The following is a 22,246-nucleotide window of genomic DNA, read 5'->3' as shown; positions in this document are numbered from 1 at the left end:
ATCAAAGGGGCTAACTCCCATGCTGATACTAAAAACAATCTAAGGTCATCTTATAATGCAACCACATAAGCCTGCTATGAGGTCACGATTGATTTCCAGCAGTTACCGTGATATAGATTTTTAAGTATAACTGATGTATCAGTTAAAAAAAAAAACTATATATATATATATATATATATATATATATATATATATATATATATATATATGCAAGTAAAACACAAATACATATACATGCCAAATCATCAATCATTCATAAATATTCACACAAAAAATCACAAGGTCACCAATAGTGGGTTAAGCATGAACTAACTCATTAATGCGAAATTATATTATATATGTGTGTATGTATATATATAATATATATATATATATATATATATATATATATAATATATATATATATACATATTAGCTGACCAACCTGGCTCTGCCAAGGGAAACTCTGACTGACAACAGTCTACGGCCGTGTAGGGGGAGGAAAACGGGAAAGGGGAGGGGGATGGGAGAGAGGGAGGGGTTTATGTTGATAATCCACCTGAGTTTTACTTTTTCCATGTGAACCTTCACCCTTCAAACAGTCATGGATTAACTGACAGGCATTACTGTTGTGACTGTGCATTTTATTCATGTATTACTTTACTGCCTGTCCCTTGTATCCAAGTATTACTGTGGTGATTGTTCCTTTTATCAAGGTACTACCTGACCAACCTGATGCTGCCCAAGATAACTGAATGACAACTAATAAACTTTCTCCCTCTCTATTGCTTTTCTTCTTTCTCCTCCCTAAAACCCCCTCTACTCTCTCTTTCACTCTTTTCTTTCTCTCTCCAACCATCCTTGTCTTCCTCTTTCTTCTCCCCAACTCTCTCTCTCTTTCTCATAATCTTTCCCTCTTTCTTCTCTCACATACCCTCTCTACTCTCTCTCCCTCTCACTTCCTCTCCCTCGCTCTCTCTCTCTCTTTCACTCTCTCACTTTCTCTCCTCACTTTTTCCTTTCTCTCACTCTCAACCATCCTTGCCTCTTTCCCTCTTTCTTCTTCCAAACACACCCTCTACTCTCTCTCTCTTTCGCTTATTCTCTCTGTCACCCCATTCCCAACGCCCAATCCCTTTAGTGTCTTACCCACACACCATTCCTTTCCAGATGGCCATATGTATACCCAAAATTAGGTATGATAAACTCGTAATCTTACTAAGGCTAAGAGCAGAACCAGGCACAGATTCTGGGAAGCCTTCCCCCCCCCCCCCCCGCCCCTTTTGGTTCTAGTGAGTGATGTCTTACCCCCATGGTATTCTTTTCCAGATAGTAAGTCATATGCATACCAACTTCAGTTGATATTGCTCCATGCATTTCCAAGTGTATGAGGAACATACATACATTTATAATATATATATATTTTTACACTGTCTGTTCCTTTTAACCAGATATCACTGTGCTGTCTGTCTCCTTTATCCAAGTATTACTGTGGTGACTTGTCCCTTTTATCCAAATATTACTGGGCTGTCTGTACCTTTTATCCAGGTATTACTGTGGTGACTAAAAAACCATTTTCAATAATATGTCTAAATGGTCTCCAGGACATGAAATGAGGAACGATACACCCATAGAGTTTATTTAACACATAAATTACAAAGGGAAGGGGAAGGGGAAGGGGAATGGGAAGGGGGATAGGGGAAGGTAATGGGGATACGGGTTGGAAACCTACTATTTAAATCAAGTTGGGTCAAATGATGGCCACTTGCTAAGCTTTGTCTAAATTGGTCAAGCGGCTCGGATTTTCAAAGCACACAAACATGCAAACACACACACACACACACACACACACACATATATATATATATATATATATATATATATATATATATATATATATATATATATAGAAGGCTGTCATGTAATCCGTTGCTTTCTAAATCGACATTAAACAGAAAAAAAATAAAACTCAGAATAAAAATACGATATTGGTCGCAATTTACGACATATATTTTTGCTTTGGAGAGGGTGTGTGTCGAATCCAGCCTTAAGCGATGGCTCAAGGCACAAATCCTAAAAACCGATGGCCGCCCCACGCACACCGGTGCTAATACTCCAAGTGATGACGACGACAAATCCCGGCCCCTCAGATTAGGAAAAAGGTTTGGCATTTCTTTAAAACTCGAATAAATCTACCTCTTTTAGGACTTAATTTCTCTAGCCTTTATAGGAATCTGATGACGATAGCTGAAGCGTTAGACTTCAATTTGGTATTTGGAGAGAAATGTTAGTTTCCTTTAACAGTCGACTAACGGTCATGTAATTACTGTTTCAAGAAGCATACTGTCATGTTCCTTGAAATAGCAATATTATTATAATGTAATTTTATAAATTATGGACTTATCCTTCAAGTTTTACCCATGGCCTCTCCAGGTCTCGATGGATTTCCTTGCTCTCTCTCTCTCTCTCTCTCTCTCTCTCTCTCTCTCTCTCTCTCTCTCTCTCTCTCTCTCTCTCTCTCTCTCACGTAAGTGCGTTATTTTTACCGATTGATCACAGGAAACTGCTTAGTTTGTATGGTCTTTTTACGTTGCGTGGAACCACCAGTGGTTATTCAGCAACGGGACCAACGGCTTTAGGTGACTTCCGAACCACGTCGAGAGTGAACTTCTATCACCAGAAATACACATTTCTCACTCCTCAATGGAATGGCCGAGAATCGAACCCGCGACCACCGAGGAGGGACGCAAACAACATACCAACCACGCCACCAAGGCGCTTGGAAATGAAACTGCTTAGTGAATTTGTACTTTTGCAGACTACACATGTCTCTTAGTTTCATGTGAAGGCTTAGTCACAAAGCATGTCAAAAGCATTTTTGGTAGGATATTGCAAAGGATATGTATTTACACTGGAAAATCGCAGTTTTTCAAAATTTTACTATCTAAAACTTTGTGCTAACATTTTTCTTCATGATTTTCTAACATTGCAGACACTATAAACCCAAATTGGTGTTTGAAATTCTGCACCAGCATAAATATATTTTAGATTGACTTAATTTTTCTTGGTCATTGTCGAATTTCAAGTTTACCGTCCATTTTCCTCTGATTTTTGAGAAAAAAAAAACAAAAAAAAAAAAAAAAAAAAAAAAAAAAAAAAAAAAAAAAAAAAACTTAACAAGTACCTTTGGAGACTAGGTTTCTTCCAGTACTTAAAACATTTTTGAAACTTGCCAATTTTTCAAGTTTATACACAGATTTTCATTTCTCTTACTGGGTGACCTTGAAAAATTATTCATGGTCATAAATATGGGTAAAAAAATAATCACCCATATTTATGACCGCGAATAATTTTTCAAGGTCACCGGTCAATCAATTATTCTTCCTGACCTTATACTATGAAGCCTGATGGGTACACATAAGGTGGTGGTGATTAATTTTCACTAGACATTTTTTTTTTTTTTTTTTTTTGGGGGGGGGGGTTTTTTTTTTTTTTTTGGGGGGGGGTGGGGGGGGGGGGTGGGGGGAAGTAGGAAGACCTCGCTAAACCATAATTTTCTGATTTCGATGAAAATGGGCATGCAGGTCCCCTGAAAGTCTATGATTATACTCCTCATATATTTGGACTTCCCTGGCAGTAGTTTTTTGTTTGTTTGTATATGGTGTTTTTACGTTGCCTGGAACCAGTGGTTATTCAGCAACGGGACCAACGGCTTTACGGGACTTCCGAACCACGTCGAGAGTGAACTTCTATCACCAGAAATACGCATCTCTCTACGGACTATATTTCGGTGGACTTACTTCCACCCATACCAAGCAGTGATTAACATGAGTTTTCATTGGTGAAGTATATAGTGCGAGATATGCCCTTAGGCATCTGTGTGTGTGCACGCCCGCAGAGAGAGAGAACGATTTATAATAACGACCATGAAAACAAAGCAAAAGGAGCATGTGAACTTATAAAGGCGGTTCGTTGGGCCTGCCGGTTACAGAAGTTATACAGGTATTGAGTGCCTGGCAGGGAAAAGCGAGGTCAAATCCATCCGGCAATACTTCGTAATGTTTACATGAAAAAAAATATATATAAAAATAAAAAGGATCGAGTCACTTGACCTCACAATATAAAACTAAGGATACGGGAAAAATTTGTAAGTGCCGTGAGTGCCGTCCACTACTGCAAGCGATGAACAAATACTTTTTTTTATTCAATAAAATTCATCTGATACTCAACATCTCTCTCTTTCTTCCTCTTTCATCCACAAATTGGGGACGCTTACATTTTTATGAAGAAAATATGAGTTGAACATGACTTTTCGCCGCGTCAGATGGGAAATGCCAGTCACATTAATTACCCTGTGGGTGGCGCGGGGTTGGAGCAAGGACACTGTTAATCAGTTTTATTGGAGCCGGAATGGAACTGATTCTGGAATGACGGTCAGAGGGCTTAAAGATAAATGGTCTATTAACGCTACCATTCTCAGGCACGAACAGGGGACACTAATCTGCCATTAATCTCCAGCGACTAATTCTAAAAATCTCCCTACAATCAGCCTGAATTATCCATTAAAGGAACAAAGTGGCGTTAAAACAGGTCGGGTAGTCATGAAGGAGAGGGGCATCGGATGTGTGTTAGTAAATGCACCTTTTGTTAGGTAGGAAGCCCTTCTAATACATTTTATGCATTATTCATTGCTTTACTTATAATTGATAGTACACTGTGAACAAGTGTGTTGAGCGATTTTGATGATTTAAATATCGCAAAATTCTTGCCATAAGGTAGGCGGTCTTGCTTTGATCATTCTATACCATGATTGTCCTTTGAATTAAATAAGATATATGTCAAATTAAAAGATTTGTAAACTTCCCACTCCAAATCACGAATCACTTTCTATGACGGACTTCTCTCCCACCTCCTGTTTCCCCCATAGAATGGTATACACTCTCATGAGATGGTTTCCCCCTTCCTTCATGATATGACACTATTCATTTTATACTTCCATTGCACTCCACGTTGTTTTCCAGGCATGGCTTACATGGAATCACAGGGTTTCCAGTCGCATTGGCATGCAAACGGCACCCAATTTACAGTCAAAGGAATGGGAAAAATACCATGAATTTTCCTTTTCAAACAATATTAATATTTTCTGACATAGAAAAATTTCAAAGCAATTTCCAAGTCGATATATATATAATATACATACACACACACACACAAATATATATATATATATATATATATATATATATATATGTATGTATATATACACACACATATATATATACGTATATATATATATATATATATACATTGTAGTGAAGTTCTCTCACATTATGCCATCTCTTCTTCCAATTAACAGAATGTTAGGAAACCTTGAAGAAAGCAAATTCTTTTTATTTTTCATTCATAATAAAGATGCAGACAAATTGGCGCTCCCCCCCCCCCCTCTATCACACGCCACTTATTTTAAAGAATTAATCCTTCAATCGCCTTTTGTTTGTTTGACTGCTGGAGCCATGTGCTTGCAGATTTGCCGCCTGAAAGAGAAAGTCCGCCCAAAAGCAAGCAGTGCCAATAGCAGAAGGCGCCCAGCCGCCATATTTGAATGCCCAGACTGCATGGTAACCTAATACGACCTTGTGGAGAAGATGCACCAGAAGACAGGTAGTGCCATCTACCAGGATGCCGGTGAACTCCTTCCGAATCATAAAAGGCGAGAGCAGCAAATGGTGGGTCCTTTACGGGCTCCTCCAGGAGCAAGAGCCCGTGCCAACACAAGGCTGGCTTAATTCTTAAAACAACAAACAATGAAGGGTCTTCAAACTTTTCTCGTGCTCCTCTGAGCTACTTCCCTTGAGACGGTGGCTGTTGCTAGCCGGTGTAACCTTTGTTGTGCCTTCACATACCCTTCCCTTACCAGCACCTTCAGGAAGACGCCTCCAATTCTTACTGGCTGAAGGTCATGTGCAAATTTCAAGGATATGAGCAGTCAGTCCCATCTCCCGTCTCAGACTTATTTTCCTTTCATACTTCCCGAGAGATTCCCATATTGTGTTATAACTGTATAGTGTTGTGGGTCCTCGGCCAATAGTGTTTATCAGTTATCAGAAACATACATTTCTTTGCAAGATCGACTTGTCACGTACCTTCCATAAATCTTCCCCTCGATCCTCGACCACGATTCTTATGCATTCTGTTCAGCTCCCAATCACGTTTGTTGAAGACTTGCAGTAGAGCAACTGTGGATTCCGGAATCTCACCTTGTGTGCTCTGGGGAAAATTCCCCTTTTTGTTTTCTTCGCTCCTTGTGTCGTGTCGGGAACAGTGATGCCGTTTTTTCTTCACAACATTGGCTTTTAGCAGTGTTACCATATGCAGTTCATCTGATTTTTTTACTTTATTTATGATTTAATGGTTAGAATGCGTATTTTCCGATGTAGAATTATTTTCCGTGATGTTAGAAAACTACACGTCACTAGCTTCATAAAAAGTATTTTTGACGAAGAAAAATAAAGGATTTCAATAAGATTGATTTGTATAAATAAGCAGGATATGTTTTATAGCTTTATTTTCATAATAAAACATAAAAAGGCAAAGAGAAGAATTTTTTTCTTCAGTGCCGTGGCCTGTGGTCGGAAAAGCCATGGAGGGTTGCCAGATGTCACCAGAAAGCCACACTAATAGACGAAATTCCTCAAAACGGCAACCCTGACTTGGGAAACCTCCAGTCACCTGTTCATCTACTTCAAGATCTAACTTATTGTTATTTGTATTCTGTGTTACGGGGTCGTTACATCCCCATTGAACCCATATGGTGTAATACTTTCATTTCCTATATGATTAAGAGTGCACATGTAAATAATTAAGTTAAATCCTTAGTGGTGACCAAACTAATACCCAATCTGAAGTATGCCCTCAGCCGTAATTGTACATACGTTTGTCCCTCATTGTCAAGGTCACTGGCAGGTCAGCTTCGCGTTATCCCCCACAGTTGTACACTCCCAGCTACAACAAAAAATTTCGGTGTAATTTCAAGTGTTTATTACTACTTATGATGTTTGGTTCGATTTCTCTACTTTCAAATATGGCCATTTTACACTATGGAAGATCGCTTTGTATGACAATCACTTTTTAAAGTTGATGTGTGAGAATGTTTGTCACTAGGAATATCAATAACGACGCAAATCAAGAAAATCTTTCCTTCATCAAGCATTATGAATGCTCTCCAGATTGCCCTTCTCTCTAGCAATATAATCTCTCCCATCTCCACATACTTCTAGACCATATAAAAGCTTTCACTCCTCAACCTCAAACATCTATGATATCATAACAAACATTCCTCTTTTTAAGTCTAAAAAACCACAAACCTCTCCCTCCCTCCCAATCCTTCCCTTAACTACCTTACGTTTTCAATCAAAATCTTATCAAAAACCTTCGCCAAACTAATATGAAATATTGTGCTCATCCAATGCTTTGCACTGCAATCACTTTCACCTCAGGAGATTCCCCCCCCCCCCCCCCCCATTTCCATTTTTTACTGGATTTGTGGGTTTCTTTTTCAACATTCGCTCGAATGGTACACGCAGCTGCCAGAGCTCTTATTCTCGGTTTTTTCAATTTAATTCCAGGATGTTGAAGACTCTCTTTACCGTATCAGTGTAAGCTAACATTTCAGCTTCTTTTGCAATGGAAGGATTATTTGAAAGATTCGTGCGGAAAGTGCTTGATATAATAAAGATTTTTGGGCAGCTTCCATTGCGCATTGGCTTCATCAAATTATTACATTTATTGTAAAACAAGAAAAAAACAAAAAAACATCGAGGTCATCTGTACGAAGTGTCAAAATAATATGAACATTTTTTTAAATTATCACATTCCAAAAAGTAATACTTTGTGGTCTCTGGACGAAGTTTTCATAATAATGGAAATAATTAAATGTAAAACCATCAAAAGAAATCGCGCACAACTTACGACACCAATCTTTATTAAAATTCGGAATTTATACGATGTAGCCATGTTTACCTAACATCCAGTCAGGGTTACAGAAACGAAACAGCATAAAGCTTTCCAAGAAAAACAAGGAAGCAATACAAATTCCCCAAAACCACATGGGACAAGTCAAAATGGAAGAAGCAAAACGAATTTTCCAAAAGGCATACAGATGTAAAACAAAAACAAAACAAACACAAGAGGCAAACCAACGTTTTGCGAGCAAACGGATAAAGTGAAACTACACTTTCTAAATGTACATGGAAGAAAAATCAAAGTGTTCAAAGAGTCATGGAAGTATAATTACATTTTCCAAGATGCGCATCGAAGTTAACAAAATCAAAGTGTTCAAAGAGTCATGGAAGTATAATTACATTTTCCAAGATGCGCATCGAAGTTAACAGAAAATTTTCAAGGAAGCAAGTAGGAGTAAAAGAAAATTTTCCAACAAGCACAGAGTGATTTACAGAAACTCTTCCATCCGGAATGAGTTTAAGAAAATATTCAATGTGCGAAAACAAGGTATTTTCCAAAAAGAACACTAAATTTAAGTGAATGCTTCAATGGGGAGCACAGAAGAAATGAAACAAAATTCTATAAGAAGCACACTGAAGAGTTAAAACACAAATTTCCAACAAGCTCCAACAACCAGAAGTTCCAATATTTTACAAGAAGTACAAGGACGAGGGAAAGTAAGTTTTCCCAGATGCACACACTAGTAGTAAGACACCATTCTCCAATAACCACGAGCAGCAGGGAAAAAAAAAAACTTTTTTTTCTTTAAGTAAAACGAAGCCAATAAAAAAAATTTCAGAGATCTACTTTGAAAAGTAAAAAAATTTCAAAGACGCAAACCAAAGAATAAAATCAGAATTTTCCAAGAAGTACAGAGAATTAAGACATAAATTTCCAAGACGCACAAGCAGGAGATGAAACACTAAGCTCACGGAAGACGTGTAACAAAATTTTTTCTGGCGCACAAAGATATAGTCAAACAGTTGTTCCACAACAGATATAAGTTCTAAAGAAGCATAAAGAAGAGGTAGAATGAACAGGTTACAAGAAGCACACAGAAGTAAAATAAACTTTCCGATAAAGGAATGGTATACTAATGAGAAAATGTTCTTCAATAAGCTCAGTTAAATTAAAACATTTTCTCGGAAAAAGCAGAAGAATTCAACAAACTCAAAAGAGAGACAAATTTCCAAGAGGGAAAAGGAAGGCAAAGATAATTTTTTCATGACTCGCACAAGAGAATTGAAACAAAATTTACAAGAGGTCAAAACCAAAGTTTCCAAGAAGAACTTGGAAGAAGAGCTTGAACGTGTTCAGAGAAGCAGAAGATGTCAAAGAAAATTTTACAATATGCAAACAGAAAGGTCATCCTTTGAATTTTCCAAGGATCACAAAATTTTCAAGCAAGCACACACAGTAAAACATTTACCACGAAGTACACAAAAGAGGTAACACAGAATTTTCCCCGAATCACAAAGAAAAAGGTAAAATACATTTGGTAAACGAAATTGACTTAGAAGCACGCGAAAAAGGTAGACGTTTTCTTAGAAGTGCATGGAAGTACATTTTCTTAAGAAAAAAATATAAATAAAACCAAAATTCCAAAGAAGTACACAAGGCAGGTAACACGAAATTTTCCAAGAAGCACAGAGAAATCAACAAAAAATTCCAAGATACAGGAGAAAGAGGTAAAAACGAAACTTTCCGAACAACAATACACTGAGTAAAACATATTCCAAGATGCACGCAAAACGCATAAAAAAAGCTTCCCATGACGCACAGTCAAGAAGCAAAATTACATTTTACATAAGGGACACAGATAAGGTAACCACAACTTTCAAAGAAGTGCCTAAAAGTTTGTTTTGTTTGTTTGTATGGTGCTTTTACGTTGCATGGAACCAGTGGTTATTCAGCAACGGGACCAACGGCTTTACGTGACTTCCGAACCACGTCGAGAGTGAACTTCTATCACCAGAAATACACATCTCTCACTCCTCAATGTAATGGCCGAGAATCGAACCCGCGACAACCGAGGTGGGACGCTAATGCCATACCAACCACGCCGCTGAGGCGCTAAGTGCCTAAAAGAAATGAAACATTTTCCCCGAAGCGCACAGATTAGATAAAGCAACATTTCCAAGAACAAGATAAGAAGCACTCGAAAGAAGTATGAGATTTTTTCAACAACCACAAAAAAAGCATAAAACACAACTTGCCAAGTTGCATTAGAAAGAAATAAGACAACATATTCCAAGTACATGGCAGAGGAAAAACGATACTTAGTGAAGTAACGGGAAGATGTATTAACATTTTACACCAACCACACAGAAAAGGCACAAAAAAACTTTCAAGAAAGCACACGAAAGAAGAAAAACACTTTCTAAGAAGCACATGGAAGATGTAAAGCAAAACTTTCCATGAAACAATCAGAAGTAAAAGAACATTTTCCAAAACTGTCGCAAAAGAAGTAGAATGAAATTCCAAGACTCACGCGGAAGAAATCAAACAACATTCTCCACGAGTCGCACAAAAGTGGTAAGATTAAATTTTCCGAGAAGCAATTCGAAGTAAAGCGACATATACTTATAAGCACTCAAAAGAAGGTAATACGACATTTTTCAAGGGTCACACGACAAATGGAAAAAAAAAATCCCTGGAGCACACATCAATATTCCAAATTATACTGCAGAGTTGTAAAGTTGTCTGTAAAACTTCCTGGATTAGGGCGCTATCGTGTCGACATCAGAATCACTTACCATCTCATCAATTATGCGACTCGACATCACTGTAGCAGACACGGATTCCTGTCACAGCTCTCTAACATTCTATCTTCAGGTATTTCCTACAGAATAACCTATTCGAGATCATCATCATCATCATAATCTTCTTCTTCTTCTTACTCAGTAGATGCAACTTATTTATATAGAACAAGCCCACAGGGGCCACTGACTTGAAGCTACCAAAGAATATAGTGTTCATTAGGAGGAAGTACGAGGCAGTAAAGGGATATACAGAAAGACGACGTTCCACTTTTAATAAAGGAAACATTTAACGAATAGATAAAAATGTATCAAAATACAAGAAGATTGGTATTAGGGAATTACTGCACTGCCTTTTCCCTTGAACTTCTGAATTGCACCACATCCCCTGGGAGGCTGTTCCATAAATTGGCAACACAAACACAAATTCAGCTTAATTAAGTACATATATATATACATACATACACGGTTCACAAGAACATCGTTAGCGATTTTTGTCTCTGATCCGGAGTAAACCTTATTGACTAACTTTCTATATAACAATATATATACCCTGCTGCTAAGAAATATGTGACTTAAAACTTACAAGGCAAAATCTATAGTACAGATTAGTTGACACATTTTGCCTTGCTGGAATCTTCACAATGCCCAGTGAGTGAACTTACCCGAAATTTAAAATAAAACACTAACGAAAATATGAAAACCTTTGCCAACCAAAAAATGGGTGTGATGATAATGCGACGAAATGATGATTATGCTCTTTTTTTCCATCTGTCCATTCGCCTGTGGTGTATGCGTATGGTAACACTGCAGCCCGGGCTTCAGATAGTTACATTCAGCTTACATTCAACAATAATAATAACCCTATTTCGAATATTAACGGTGTAATTCGCATACAATAAATTATTAAAACACTTTTCAGTTGCAAATGTACACCCAGATAACCTTTTATTTACCTAAAACTTACACATAGCGTAACTATTTAAAGCCCGGGACGCAGTGTTACCATGCGAAAACACCACAGGCGGATGGACAGATGGAAAAAAACAGAGTATAGTTGGTTATCAAAGTTACATCCAAAAATACACATAGAATTTACGATTGGTATATTAAAAAATAAAAGAATCAAACTTCATTACAAAAGTTCACTTTCTTAAACCACAGTATATAGAAGCGATGGCGATTCTTTTCATTCTTCCAAATCAACATCTATTTCCAAGCGACGTCTCTTCAAGTACTTACCAGATGCGACTTTCTGGAGAAGGAAACCTTGCTAACCTTTTCAGTATATCTGAAGGAAACCAAACAATCTGAAAATCATAAAATCTATAACACACACTCACAGAGAGAGAGAGAGAGAGAGAGAGAGAGAGAGAGAGAGAGAGAGAGAGAGAGAGAGTCAAACTTACCTTATTAGAAATAAGTCACAGCAACAATACATGCTATAAATCTCTAAAAAAGCATAATTTAAGTAAAAGCTTATGCAAGTCTGCCTAAGCATTTAATTTCTAATGTAAACTACGCATATGTAAGTAATTGCTATGTTGTGTTAATTTAATTTATTAGGAAGAAAATTAACCACAGGGGTTGAAAAACTAAAGTTGTATATTATCATCAGAGGAGTTAATAATGCAAACCTAATAACCAAACCCAAGGATAAATAAAACAGGAAAATAGACACTAAAAAGTGTAAAAAGGAAATGAATTACAAGAATAGTAAAACTCAAAACGAAGACTTAATTAGACAGTTGCGTTAATATACCGTACTGTTCCAAACGTTAACCCCAGCCTGGTTCCATGCAGATTAATTGTGTTAAAACACGAACATGGTTTATAAAAGAACCAATCATTTAAGTTACACGGCACGTGTTAATCCTACAACGAAAAGCATATCTAATGTGGTTCACTTGGAAATAAGAGGAAACTTAAAACAGCTACTTCTAAGGAAGCGTGGGAGCAATTTGAATGTTAGGTATTATGACGTAAGTGTACAGGAAAAACATCTGAACATGAAATACACTGGCAGTGTGTTATGCAGGCTCGAACGGGCTGGGAAACTTTATAATGAGGATCTTGACTTTTTTGAACAGAGACTTTCATGAAGGAACGAAAACACGCCGGGAACCAGGGATAACAGAAGGAGGCTATGAGGAGGTCCTCCCTAATCTCTTGAAGTTCGCAGTTCATATACGGATGCAACAGCTTCTTGATAACGGTATTACTGACATTGAGAGCGATTTAATAAATCCGACACTGAAGAAAATAAACAGCACTCAAAATATATAAACACTCATTATGTTAATGACATCAGGAAATAAGTCATCGACTTCATATCAACGGCAAAATGCATCGTAACTTACAAGGAACATGGCAATTTATGGACATTAATAACAACGCTTCAGAAAAATGCATTTAATTCATGTATTATTCGACACTCTAGACAACTATGCATTAAATTAAAGAGTAAAAAAATTTCAACGAAAATAAATCTTATGCGATGCCTATACAGGTTTCCAAAGGATGTTTTTTCTCGCTTTCTTTCTTTTTTAAACTCGATGATGGACGATCTAACAAGCCTTTAAAATACTGTTACGTTAAACTATAACTCGTCCACCGTCTTAGGTTTAAAGAGTTTTGTAAAATTTTACCTTGTTCAGTTAAGGAAACTTTGTTTTTTGCATAAAAAATTTGTCTGTGCCCAACCAAAACTACTTCAAAAATAGACAATGTGGAAAATTTCGTGGATAAATAAATCATTAAAATTCTATACAATTTCCGTTTGATCTTCAATATTTTCGATTATTCTTATGACAAGTGAACATGCAATAATAAAATGTCACCAGCGTCATAAATAAATGGAAGAAGAATCAAAATACAGTCCATTCTGATCGGTATGTAAATGAGAACTCAGTCTTCCATTACCTGATGTTAGGTTTGTAAATACAAAATGCCCGTGTAAACAAATGGGGAAATGCATAACTAAAGATACCAAAACTCATTATCCCACTGGTAAAGATAATTAGCGAACAAAAGAAGTGCTCTAAAATGAAATAATACCAACGTTAATACAACACAGCAGAAGATTAGAGGCGAATAAATAAGAGAATACAAGTTGACTACGAAAAGAGAAACAAAACCGCAAATAATTATGATTTACTCTAAATACAACACAGCGAGGGTCTTCGGCGAAGTGTAGACTGGATAAAATGAGGGTTAGGACGAGGTGAGTGTGCGGAGGAGGAGGGAGGAGGAGGAGGTGGAGGATGGGGGGGAGGAGGCGCTGTAAGACAAAAGGATAGGCAAGACTCACCTGGAGAGGACTGGGGGCTGTGGTAGAGGGACTCCGAGGAGCCATGAAGACCAGGGAGGCGAGGCAGAAGGACGGCCAACGACGACTTGCGCACACTCCCGCTGCGCTCTAGAGTAAGTCAGGACCAACGATAAGTGTGAGGAGGTGCCACATACAGGGGAAAATGCACGTGTCTGTTCATAAAGTACGTGTGAACTCATGTATGTATGTATGTATTTATGTATGTGTGTGTGTGTAGGGGTGTTTTGTGTTGGAGTCACAGACGACAACGATAGCAACATACAATCTCACACAAAAAGGGGCTACATTGGGTTAAGAAAAAACACACACATTTTAGAATGCTGACGGGAGGGAGAGAGAGATGCCAATTGGCAAAAGACGTACACAATCAAGAGGGGGGAAAAAAAAGTTGAATAAAAACACAGATGAGATAAAATCCACAAAAGCTAGAGAGGGACATTAAATACTTTTAAAAATATAAAATTCATTAGACATTAAAATTTTGCTGTTTATCAAAATAATTTCACAAAAAGAACATAGAAATCTTAAACTCCAATTTTGTATGCACACAGGCTGCCTGAATCAACGTATTGTCCTAAGGGCAAAGAAAGATTAGTGTCCCTTAAAATGTACTCAAGCCAATCAGCAAAAGATCTCAAAATACCATGCTGAGACTCGTAGTGGACAAATTACAATGTAAAACACTCAAATGGTGATGTCCCTTTGCGAAAAAATGAACTATGAATAGGACATTCTTAAAGATTAAATATGAGAGAGAGAGAGAGAGAGAGACGAGAGAGAGAGAAGAGAATGGGGGGGAGAGAAAGGGAGGGAAGAGAAGAAAGGAAGAAGAGGAGAAAAGAGAAGGAGGAGAATGCAGTAAAAGAACTATAACATCAATCATAATAGTTGTCATTTCTTAAATTAACATTCAGTTCCTATTAGCATAACAATGCAGCATAAAACTCACACATGCAAATGCAACTTGCATTTCGAAAAAAAAAGAAGAAAAAAATAGAGAGAAATAAACTTAAAATACATCGGGTTGACCTTCTCGTCAATAAAGTGAATGAAAAAGCCACTTCCATCTATTCAATTTGTAGTTCCTCCTGGTACTCGGGAGTGCAGACCTGATTTCATTTTTGGTGTCCCGTTTACTGAAATCTAAAGCTAACTTCATTATCACGGTTAAGAAGGGAATAACTGTTGGAATGCATTGTAATAACAGTACACCTCCCAAACCACAATTTCTCAAGTCCAATGTTACATACAAACATACATACCCAGATATTGAACCTGGTGTATACACATAATAACTAAGTATATTATATATAATATATATATAATATAATATATATACATATATATATATACAGTATATCTTATTATATATTATAATATATATATATTATTATATTATATATAGATATATATACTATATATATATATATTATAAATATTATAGAATATTTATAATTATAATAATAAAATCTATATAATTATAAATAATAATTTATTTAACCATTAAAACTGGAACTCTTTCTTGCAGTCAACGTATAATTTACTATCATTATTACATTATTACCAGTCAAAATGGTATATCCAAAACCACGATTAAATATCTATACTGCAGAGCAATTTAATTTTCAAAGCATAAATATGATTATTGTTTTCAAGAACAGAACTAATCTATTATACGTAAACTACAGCAAAGTATAACAAAGAAAATTACTGTGCAACTTCAAACGTGTAAACATTTCGAAAACTGTTAACTAATCACCATAAAATTATAAAATTAATATAAAATATATAGTACAATAAAAAAAATTTTAAAAACCAGGTTTGCAATAAATTAATTCTTTATGGCCGAAATCTAAGTACACATATTTTTTTTATATATCCTGTATATGAAAAGGTGCCGTACTTTCGAATATGGCCCCCGATATTTAGATGACAGAAAGGAATTTAATACAATGTAAAATTACTCTAATTTCATGATTTCACCCCATACGAAACGTCATTTCATTAGAGAGAGAGAGAGAGAGAGAGAGAGAGAGAGAGAGAGAGAGAGAGAGAGAGAGAGAGAGAGAGAGAGAGAGAGAGGACGAATCCCACAAGAATAAAATGAAAAAAAAAAAAACTACGTAAGAAGCTAAAACTCTATAGTCGTTAAAGAGATGCCCAACTGATCAGGGGACATATGCTTTACCTAAGAACTTACTTCAAACCTATCAGTTTATTTTTGTTTTGCCGATGTACGTTCTCAAAAAATGGAACACCAACCTTCTTATTCACGTTATCAAAAGCAATGGCAATACATACTATTAATTATCTAAATTATGAGCTTTGTACTACAATCCCAAAATGGATAAAGCCACACTGAAATAAATTTAAGGATAATGAAAAAAAATAACGTGCTGACATCTCTGGCTGTTACAGTTCAATATGAGTATACAGAAAAAAAAAAAAAAAAAATTTCCTGCTGGATTATAAAACTAACCGCATTCAAAATCTATAAATAGGCTAGCCTTGACGAGAGAGAGAGAGAGAGAGAGAGAGAGAGAGAGAGAGAGAGAGAGAGAGAGAGAGAGAGAGAGAGAGAGAGAGAGAGAGCGTAATCTTCTTAAAATGGCTTGGGTGTGGCCGACAAGATTCATATTCAGATGCGTTGTGATCTCATCTAAAATGGTTCTCGCGAGAGATTGAATTAAATTTCGTTCGTAAATAGCTCCTTATATTCATGATAAAAATTCCATGTTTCTAGCGTAATATTTCCAATTTAGTACATTTTAGTGGGAGCAAATCCCACCAAAACCTACCGATCATCAGTGGTCATTTCACCTTCAACAGGAAATTCACAATTACTATAAAAATAACAAAACACAACGAAATATGCGCATATCCAGTCTAGGAACTACGGACACCCACGGAACACTTCGAATGGGACCATACACACACAAATCGAAACAAAAAGTAAATGACAGCTCTCTCTCTCTCTCTCTCTCTCTCTCTCTCTCTCTCTCTCTCTATATATATATATATATATATATATATATATATATATATATATATATATATATATATATATCTACAACTTCCTTTGCGGGAATAAAGCCCCGGGCTTTACTTAGAGAGCCCTCGGGTGATTCGATGCTTACACCGCCCTACTTCCCATAAAAAAGACAACCTCTCGTAGAGGTTACCATGTAGTACACAAAAGGGAAAATGACGTCCGAAGAGTACCAGTTTATTTTTGTATGGAACGTCCAGGGAAGATGGCCCTGGGAACGGCCTACGGCAAGACCTAGAGGAGAGAATCTTGACGTAGATTTTGCCCTATCCTTAATGAAGGAGAAGCCTGAGGACTAGAGTTCAGGTCCTTTAGCTATTGATACGATTAACCATCGGAATAAGCATGTCGAAGTTCTTTAACTCTGACTTAAAACATACTTGAAGAACACTTCATATGAAATAATAATATACCATGTGTCACACATTGTCACATCACTGTCTAATGTAAAAATATTTAAGATTAAAAGAATTTCACGGCGTTTCAAATTTTAATATCCCGTAAATGCGTCAGAATGAAAAAATATCCATATGCATGACTTCATCTGCCATGGAATTCATATTAAATGCAAATCAGCTAATGTCCAACTCACACGTTTGTTGACCGAGCAGTTCTGTATTAACAAAATTTCAGATAATACCCCAGGCAACCTTACATGTATGAGAGAGAGAGAGAGAGAGAGAGAGAGAGAGAGAGAGAGAGAGAGAGAGAGAGAGAAACATAACAATACATTTAGAAGTATTAGACATTCACGCATGTGAATCATCTTTCAAATCCTACAGTTAAACTTATAATTCAAAATGAATGACCGTAACACCTCTTCTAAAGCCAAGTTTCGCTAAAGTAATTTAGATAAAGTAGTAACATTCATACACAACTCCCCCCACCCCCGAAAAAAAAAATCTGTATTTCCCTCTTTATGAAGCACAACTATCCTACAGCACTATTTGAAATTCTTAAGTCAATAACAATATCCTTCAACTGAAGAATCGGTCTGCACCTGGGACACTGGCAATAGCCAATGACGTAGGAAGAGTTTACAAAAATAAATTTTTCTCACAGCGGCTTTTTATATGAACTCGTAACAATTCACGATAAGAAAAACACTAACATTATTGCGACGGTAGGACTGGAAGTCTAGAAAATAAAAAAACACCCTAAAAAACATCAGGTCGTACGTGTATCAATCAACGACCACATAAAATACTGTCGAAATATTTTCTACGTAATAAAAAAATATATATATTTTCTTTCTACGTAATAGAAAAAAATATTTTCTTTCTACGTAATAGAAAAAAATATTTTCTTTCTACATAATAGAAAAAAAAGCGCTTTTAAACAGCAAACTGAAAGAGAAGTAATATGAAAAGGATATTCGTTTGGCCCCTCCCAAAAACAATCTTACCTTTCCATTTCCACAACTATTCCAAACCCTTTTCCTACTTCCGTTTCTATAGCCTAAGCCTGTTCCAATCACCCTTCAACCAACATATAGTTTTCCCCTTCCTAAATGAATCGCCAAAAGCGACTCTTTCCCAGTTTCGAAACTACATTTGCCCTTTTCCATTAAATCACACTTTATTTCCAGAATTACGTTTGGCATTTTTATTCATTTTCCATCCGTAAGGCCCCGTCCACACGGCCGAGCTTTGCTCGACGAACTTTGTTCGATGTGACGTCAGAAGCGGAGAAACTGAGGTAAAGTTCTGACTTTTCCCGCTGTTTCTCCGCTTATGACGTCACATCGGACAAAGTTCGTCGACCAAAGCTCGACCGTGTGGACGGGGCCTAATTTTCTTCACTGACAGGCTATAACAGCCCTTCTCTAATTTAATGCTAAGTCACCATCACAAAAACAAAAACTAGTACTATATCGGGTCCTATCTGAAATATTCCTATTCCCAGTATTATTTCTGGCATTTCCCCTTTCTTAGTATCATTTCCAACACCTATCCCAATTTCATGACTACACCTGCCTCTTTTCCAAATTCCGATACTACACCAAGATTTCAATTCCTAGTGTTACACCCGCCACTTTCCAAATGCCAGTTCTACACTCAGATTTCAATTCCTAGAGTTACAGCTCCTTGTTTCCAAATTCCAATACTACAACCAGATTTCAGTTCCTACAGTTACATCTGCCTCTTTCTAAATTCCAGGACCACACCCAGACTTCAATTCCAAGTATTATCTCAGGCCCTTTCTGAATTCCAGGGCCACACCCAAACTTCAATTCCTAGTATTACCTCAGCCTCTTTCCAAATTCCAGTACTACACTCGACTTCAATTCCTAGCGTTACCTCAGCCTCTTTCCAAATCTCAGTATTGCATTTAACGACTAACCCACTCAAATGCTACACCAGAATTTCATTGCTGTATTGCCGTCCTCAATTAAACAGGTTTCACTCAATCTGTAAACCTAGGTCTTCCTTTTCATACATGATTTCAATAGCGTACTCTTCTATGGCATAAAAAAAAAAAAAAATCTTTCAACCTTTCCTTACGTTCCTGACGTATCAACCTGCAGTTTTTGGTAATGCTTTGGTCTTTTGTATACCATGTATTTGTTGTATATTATCTTACAATACTGGTCTTAATTTATTTATATCTTCTCATTCATGTATAAATATATGTATGTATACACTCACAATACATACATACATACATACATACATACATACATACATACACACACACATATATATATATATATATATATATATATATATATATATATAAGAATATTGTGTATATGTATACACAATACTATTATTATGCTTTAATAGTGAAAATTTTTTATGTCGTCCCATAGTATTATTATCATTATTATTATTATTATCATCATTATTTATTATTATTGTTGATTTTCTCCATCAGAACTTCATCAGATCTCCATGAAAGATGGTAGAAACCCTATGGTATGGTTATACACACACACACATATATATATATATATATATATATATATATATATATATATATATATATATATATATATATATATATATATATATAATAATTTTCAAAACCCCTTAATAATTTCACAGGCCCAAATGAGCCTAGGCATCTCTTCCAAAATGGCAGATTTTGATTACCTGCTTAAAGAAAGAAACAGCAATACAAGCATGATGCTGTGTGTGTTATTCAACATTGACATCTGGACTGAACTGCCCATATTATGATGTGAACATTGCCACAGGGCCGATTTTCACAGGACTGGTTTTTGCGGGACTGAAATGAAGATCCACGATTCTTATTGTATTTATTTAGCTATTATGAACTTTGGTACAACTGCAAAGTGATCTTGGGAGAAGCGTGTGTTAAACAGCATAGGTAAGTGGTGATGGATTTTAAAATGAGAGGTAGGAAACCCATGAAGAGAAAGAGAAGATCTAGAATTAAGATTTGGGACCTTAAAAGAGGAAAGGAGGAGCAATTTAAGAGGACTGCGAGAGAGAAACGTGTGGAAAATGGGAATGTAGAATTTGGACAGGGTAGTAAGAGTGGAAAATATCTGGGCAGACATGGGAAAAATATGTGGGGGGAAAAGAAGAGTAACTGGCGGGGAAACCCAGCAGATATGGAGTGTCGCGAGGAGAAAAATGGTGGTGGAATGAGAGGTGCAAGAATCAATTAAAAGAAAATCAAAAGCATTTAAGGACTGGAAAGTAAGGCATGCACAGGGTGCAGAAGAAAGGTATAGAGAAGAGGAAAGAGGGGCGAGGAGGAGGGTAGGTACAGCTATGAGAAGGCGGCATAGCAGTTGAATAAAAGACTAGGAACAAGAGAAGGAGAAAAGGATATCTATAAAATTTCAAACTTGAGGAAAAGGCAGAGACAGGAAGTGGGTAGATTGGGTGTCATCAAGGATAGTAATGGAAATATATGGTATAGGGAGGTAGACATTAAGACAAGGATGGGGGAAGCACAGAAGGTGGAGGGACCAGTGAGGAAGATGCAGGATACAGAAGTGAAGAGAGCATTAAGGAAAATGAAGAATGGTAAATTACTAGGTCCATTGGAGTTCTAAATTGAAATGGTCAAATAACTAGGTACAGAGGGGAGAAATGGATGCTGGATTTATTAAAAGCTATATGTGAAGAGGAAGAAATGCCAAGGAACTGGCAGGAGAGTCTAATGGTATATATATACAAGTAGAAGGGAGATGTCATGGATTGTGGTAACTACAAGGGAAATAAACTAAAAGAGCATCTATTGAAAGTTTTAGAGAGAGTACTGGATGAGAGATTAACAGATTGTAAAGATCGGGAAACAGCAGTAAGGATTCAGGAGAGGAAGAGGGACAGTGGATGCCATCTTCATAGTAAGACAGCTTCAGGAAAAGAGGCTAGAGGGAAACCATGATAGAATCCCAAGAGAAGTGATGTTTTGGTGTTTAAGGAAAAAGAAAGTCCCAGAAAAGTTGGTTAGGTTAGTCGAGATGATATATAAAAGAACGTGCACAAAAGTGGTAACACCAGTTGGGGAAACAGAAAACTTTGAAGTTAGTGTTGGAATACACCAGGGGTCAGCATTAAGCCTATTTTTGTTTGTGCTGTTCATGGATGTGTTGAGTGAAGAGATCAGGAATGCAGAGCTGTGGGAATTGTTGTACGCCGATGATCTGGTAATTACTGTGGAAAATGAGGAGGACCAACAAAGAAGGGTTGGAGAGTGGCAAGAATCGTTTAGGGAGGGGTGACTTGAAGGTGAATGTAAATAAAGCAAGAGGTTTTGCTGAGCAGTAGGGAAGATAGAGACAGAATAGCAATACAAGAAAGAGGAGGCTCAATTATAAAACAGGCAGAAAATTTCAAATACTTAGGATCTACTTTAAGCCAAGGGGGAGGATGTGAGGCTGAAGTTGAAAGTAGGATAAAAGCTGCTTGGGGAAGTGGAGAGAGGCAGCTGTAGTAGTATGTGATAAGAAAATGCCAATCACGCTAAATGTCAAGATATAGAGCATAGTGATAAGACCAGTGTTAATGTATGGAGCAGAAACATGGGCTCTAAGAAGAAAAGAGGAAGTAAAGTTTGAGAGAACAGAGATGAGAATGCTGAGGTGGATTATGGGAACATTGCTACTCGAGAGATTGGAAAATGATGAAATAAGAACAGGGGCAGGCA

The 22,246-nt window shown here is 36.8% G+C and overlaps 1 protein-coding gene across 1 annotated transcript in view; it reads right to left on the bottom strand.

Annotated features, from left to right (window-relative positions):
* Positions 1 to 22,246, bottom strand: part of LOC135215650 (oxysterol-binding protein-related protein 8-like) — a gene marked incomplete in the record, with an annotated part of 484,283 nt that overhangs the window by 291,913 nt on the left and 170,124 nt on the right. Inside the window, 1 exon segment of the mRNA XM_064250572.1 lies at positions 14,050 to 14,157. Within this exon segment, the coding sequence (XP_064106642.1) occupies positions 14,050 to 14,157 (108 nt within the window).

Source organism: Macrobrachium nipponense, chromosome 5, assembly GCF_015104395.2.
Source record: "Macrobrachium nipponense isolate FS-2020 chromosome 5, ASM1510439v2, whole genome shotgun sequence".
NCBI lineage: Eukaryota > Metazoa > Arthropoda > Malacostraca > Decapoda > Palaemonidae > Macrobrachium > Macrobrachium nipponense.
This window is presented reverse-complemented; position numbering and strand designations above follow the sequence as displayed.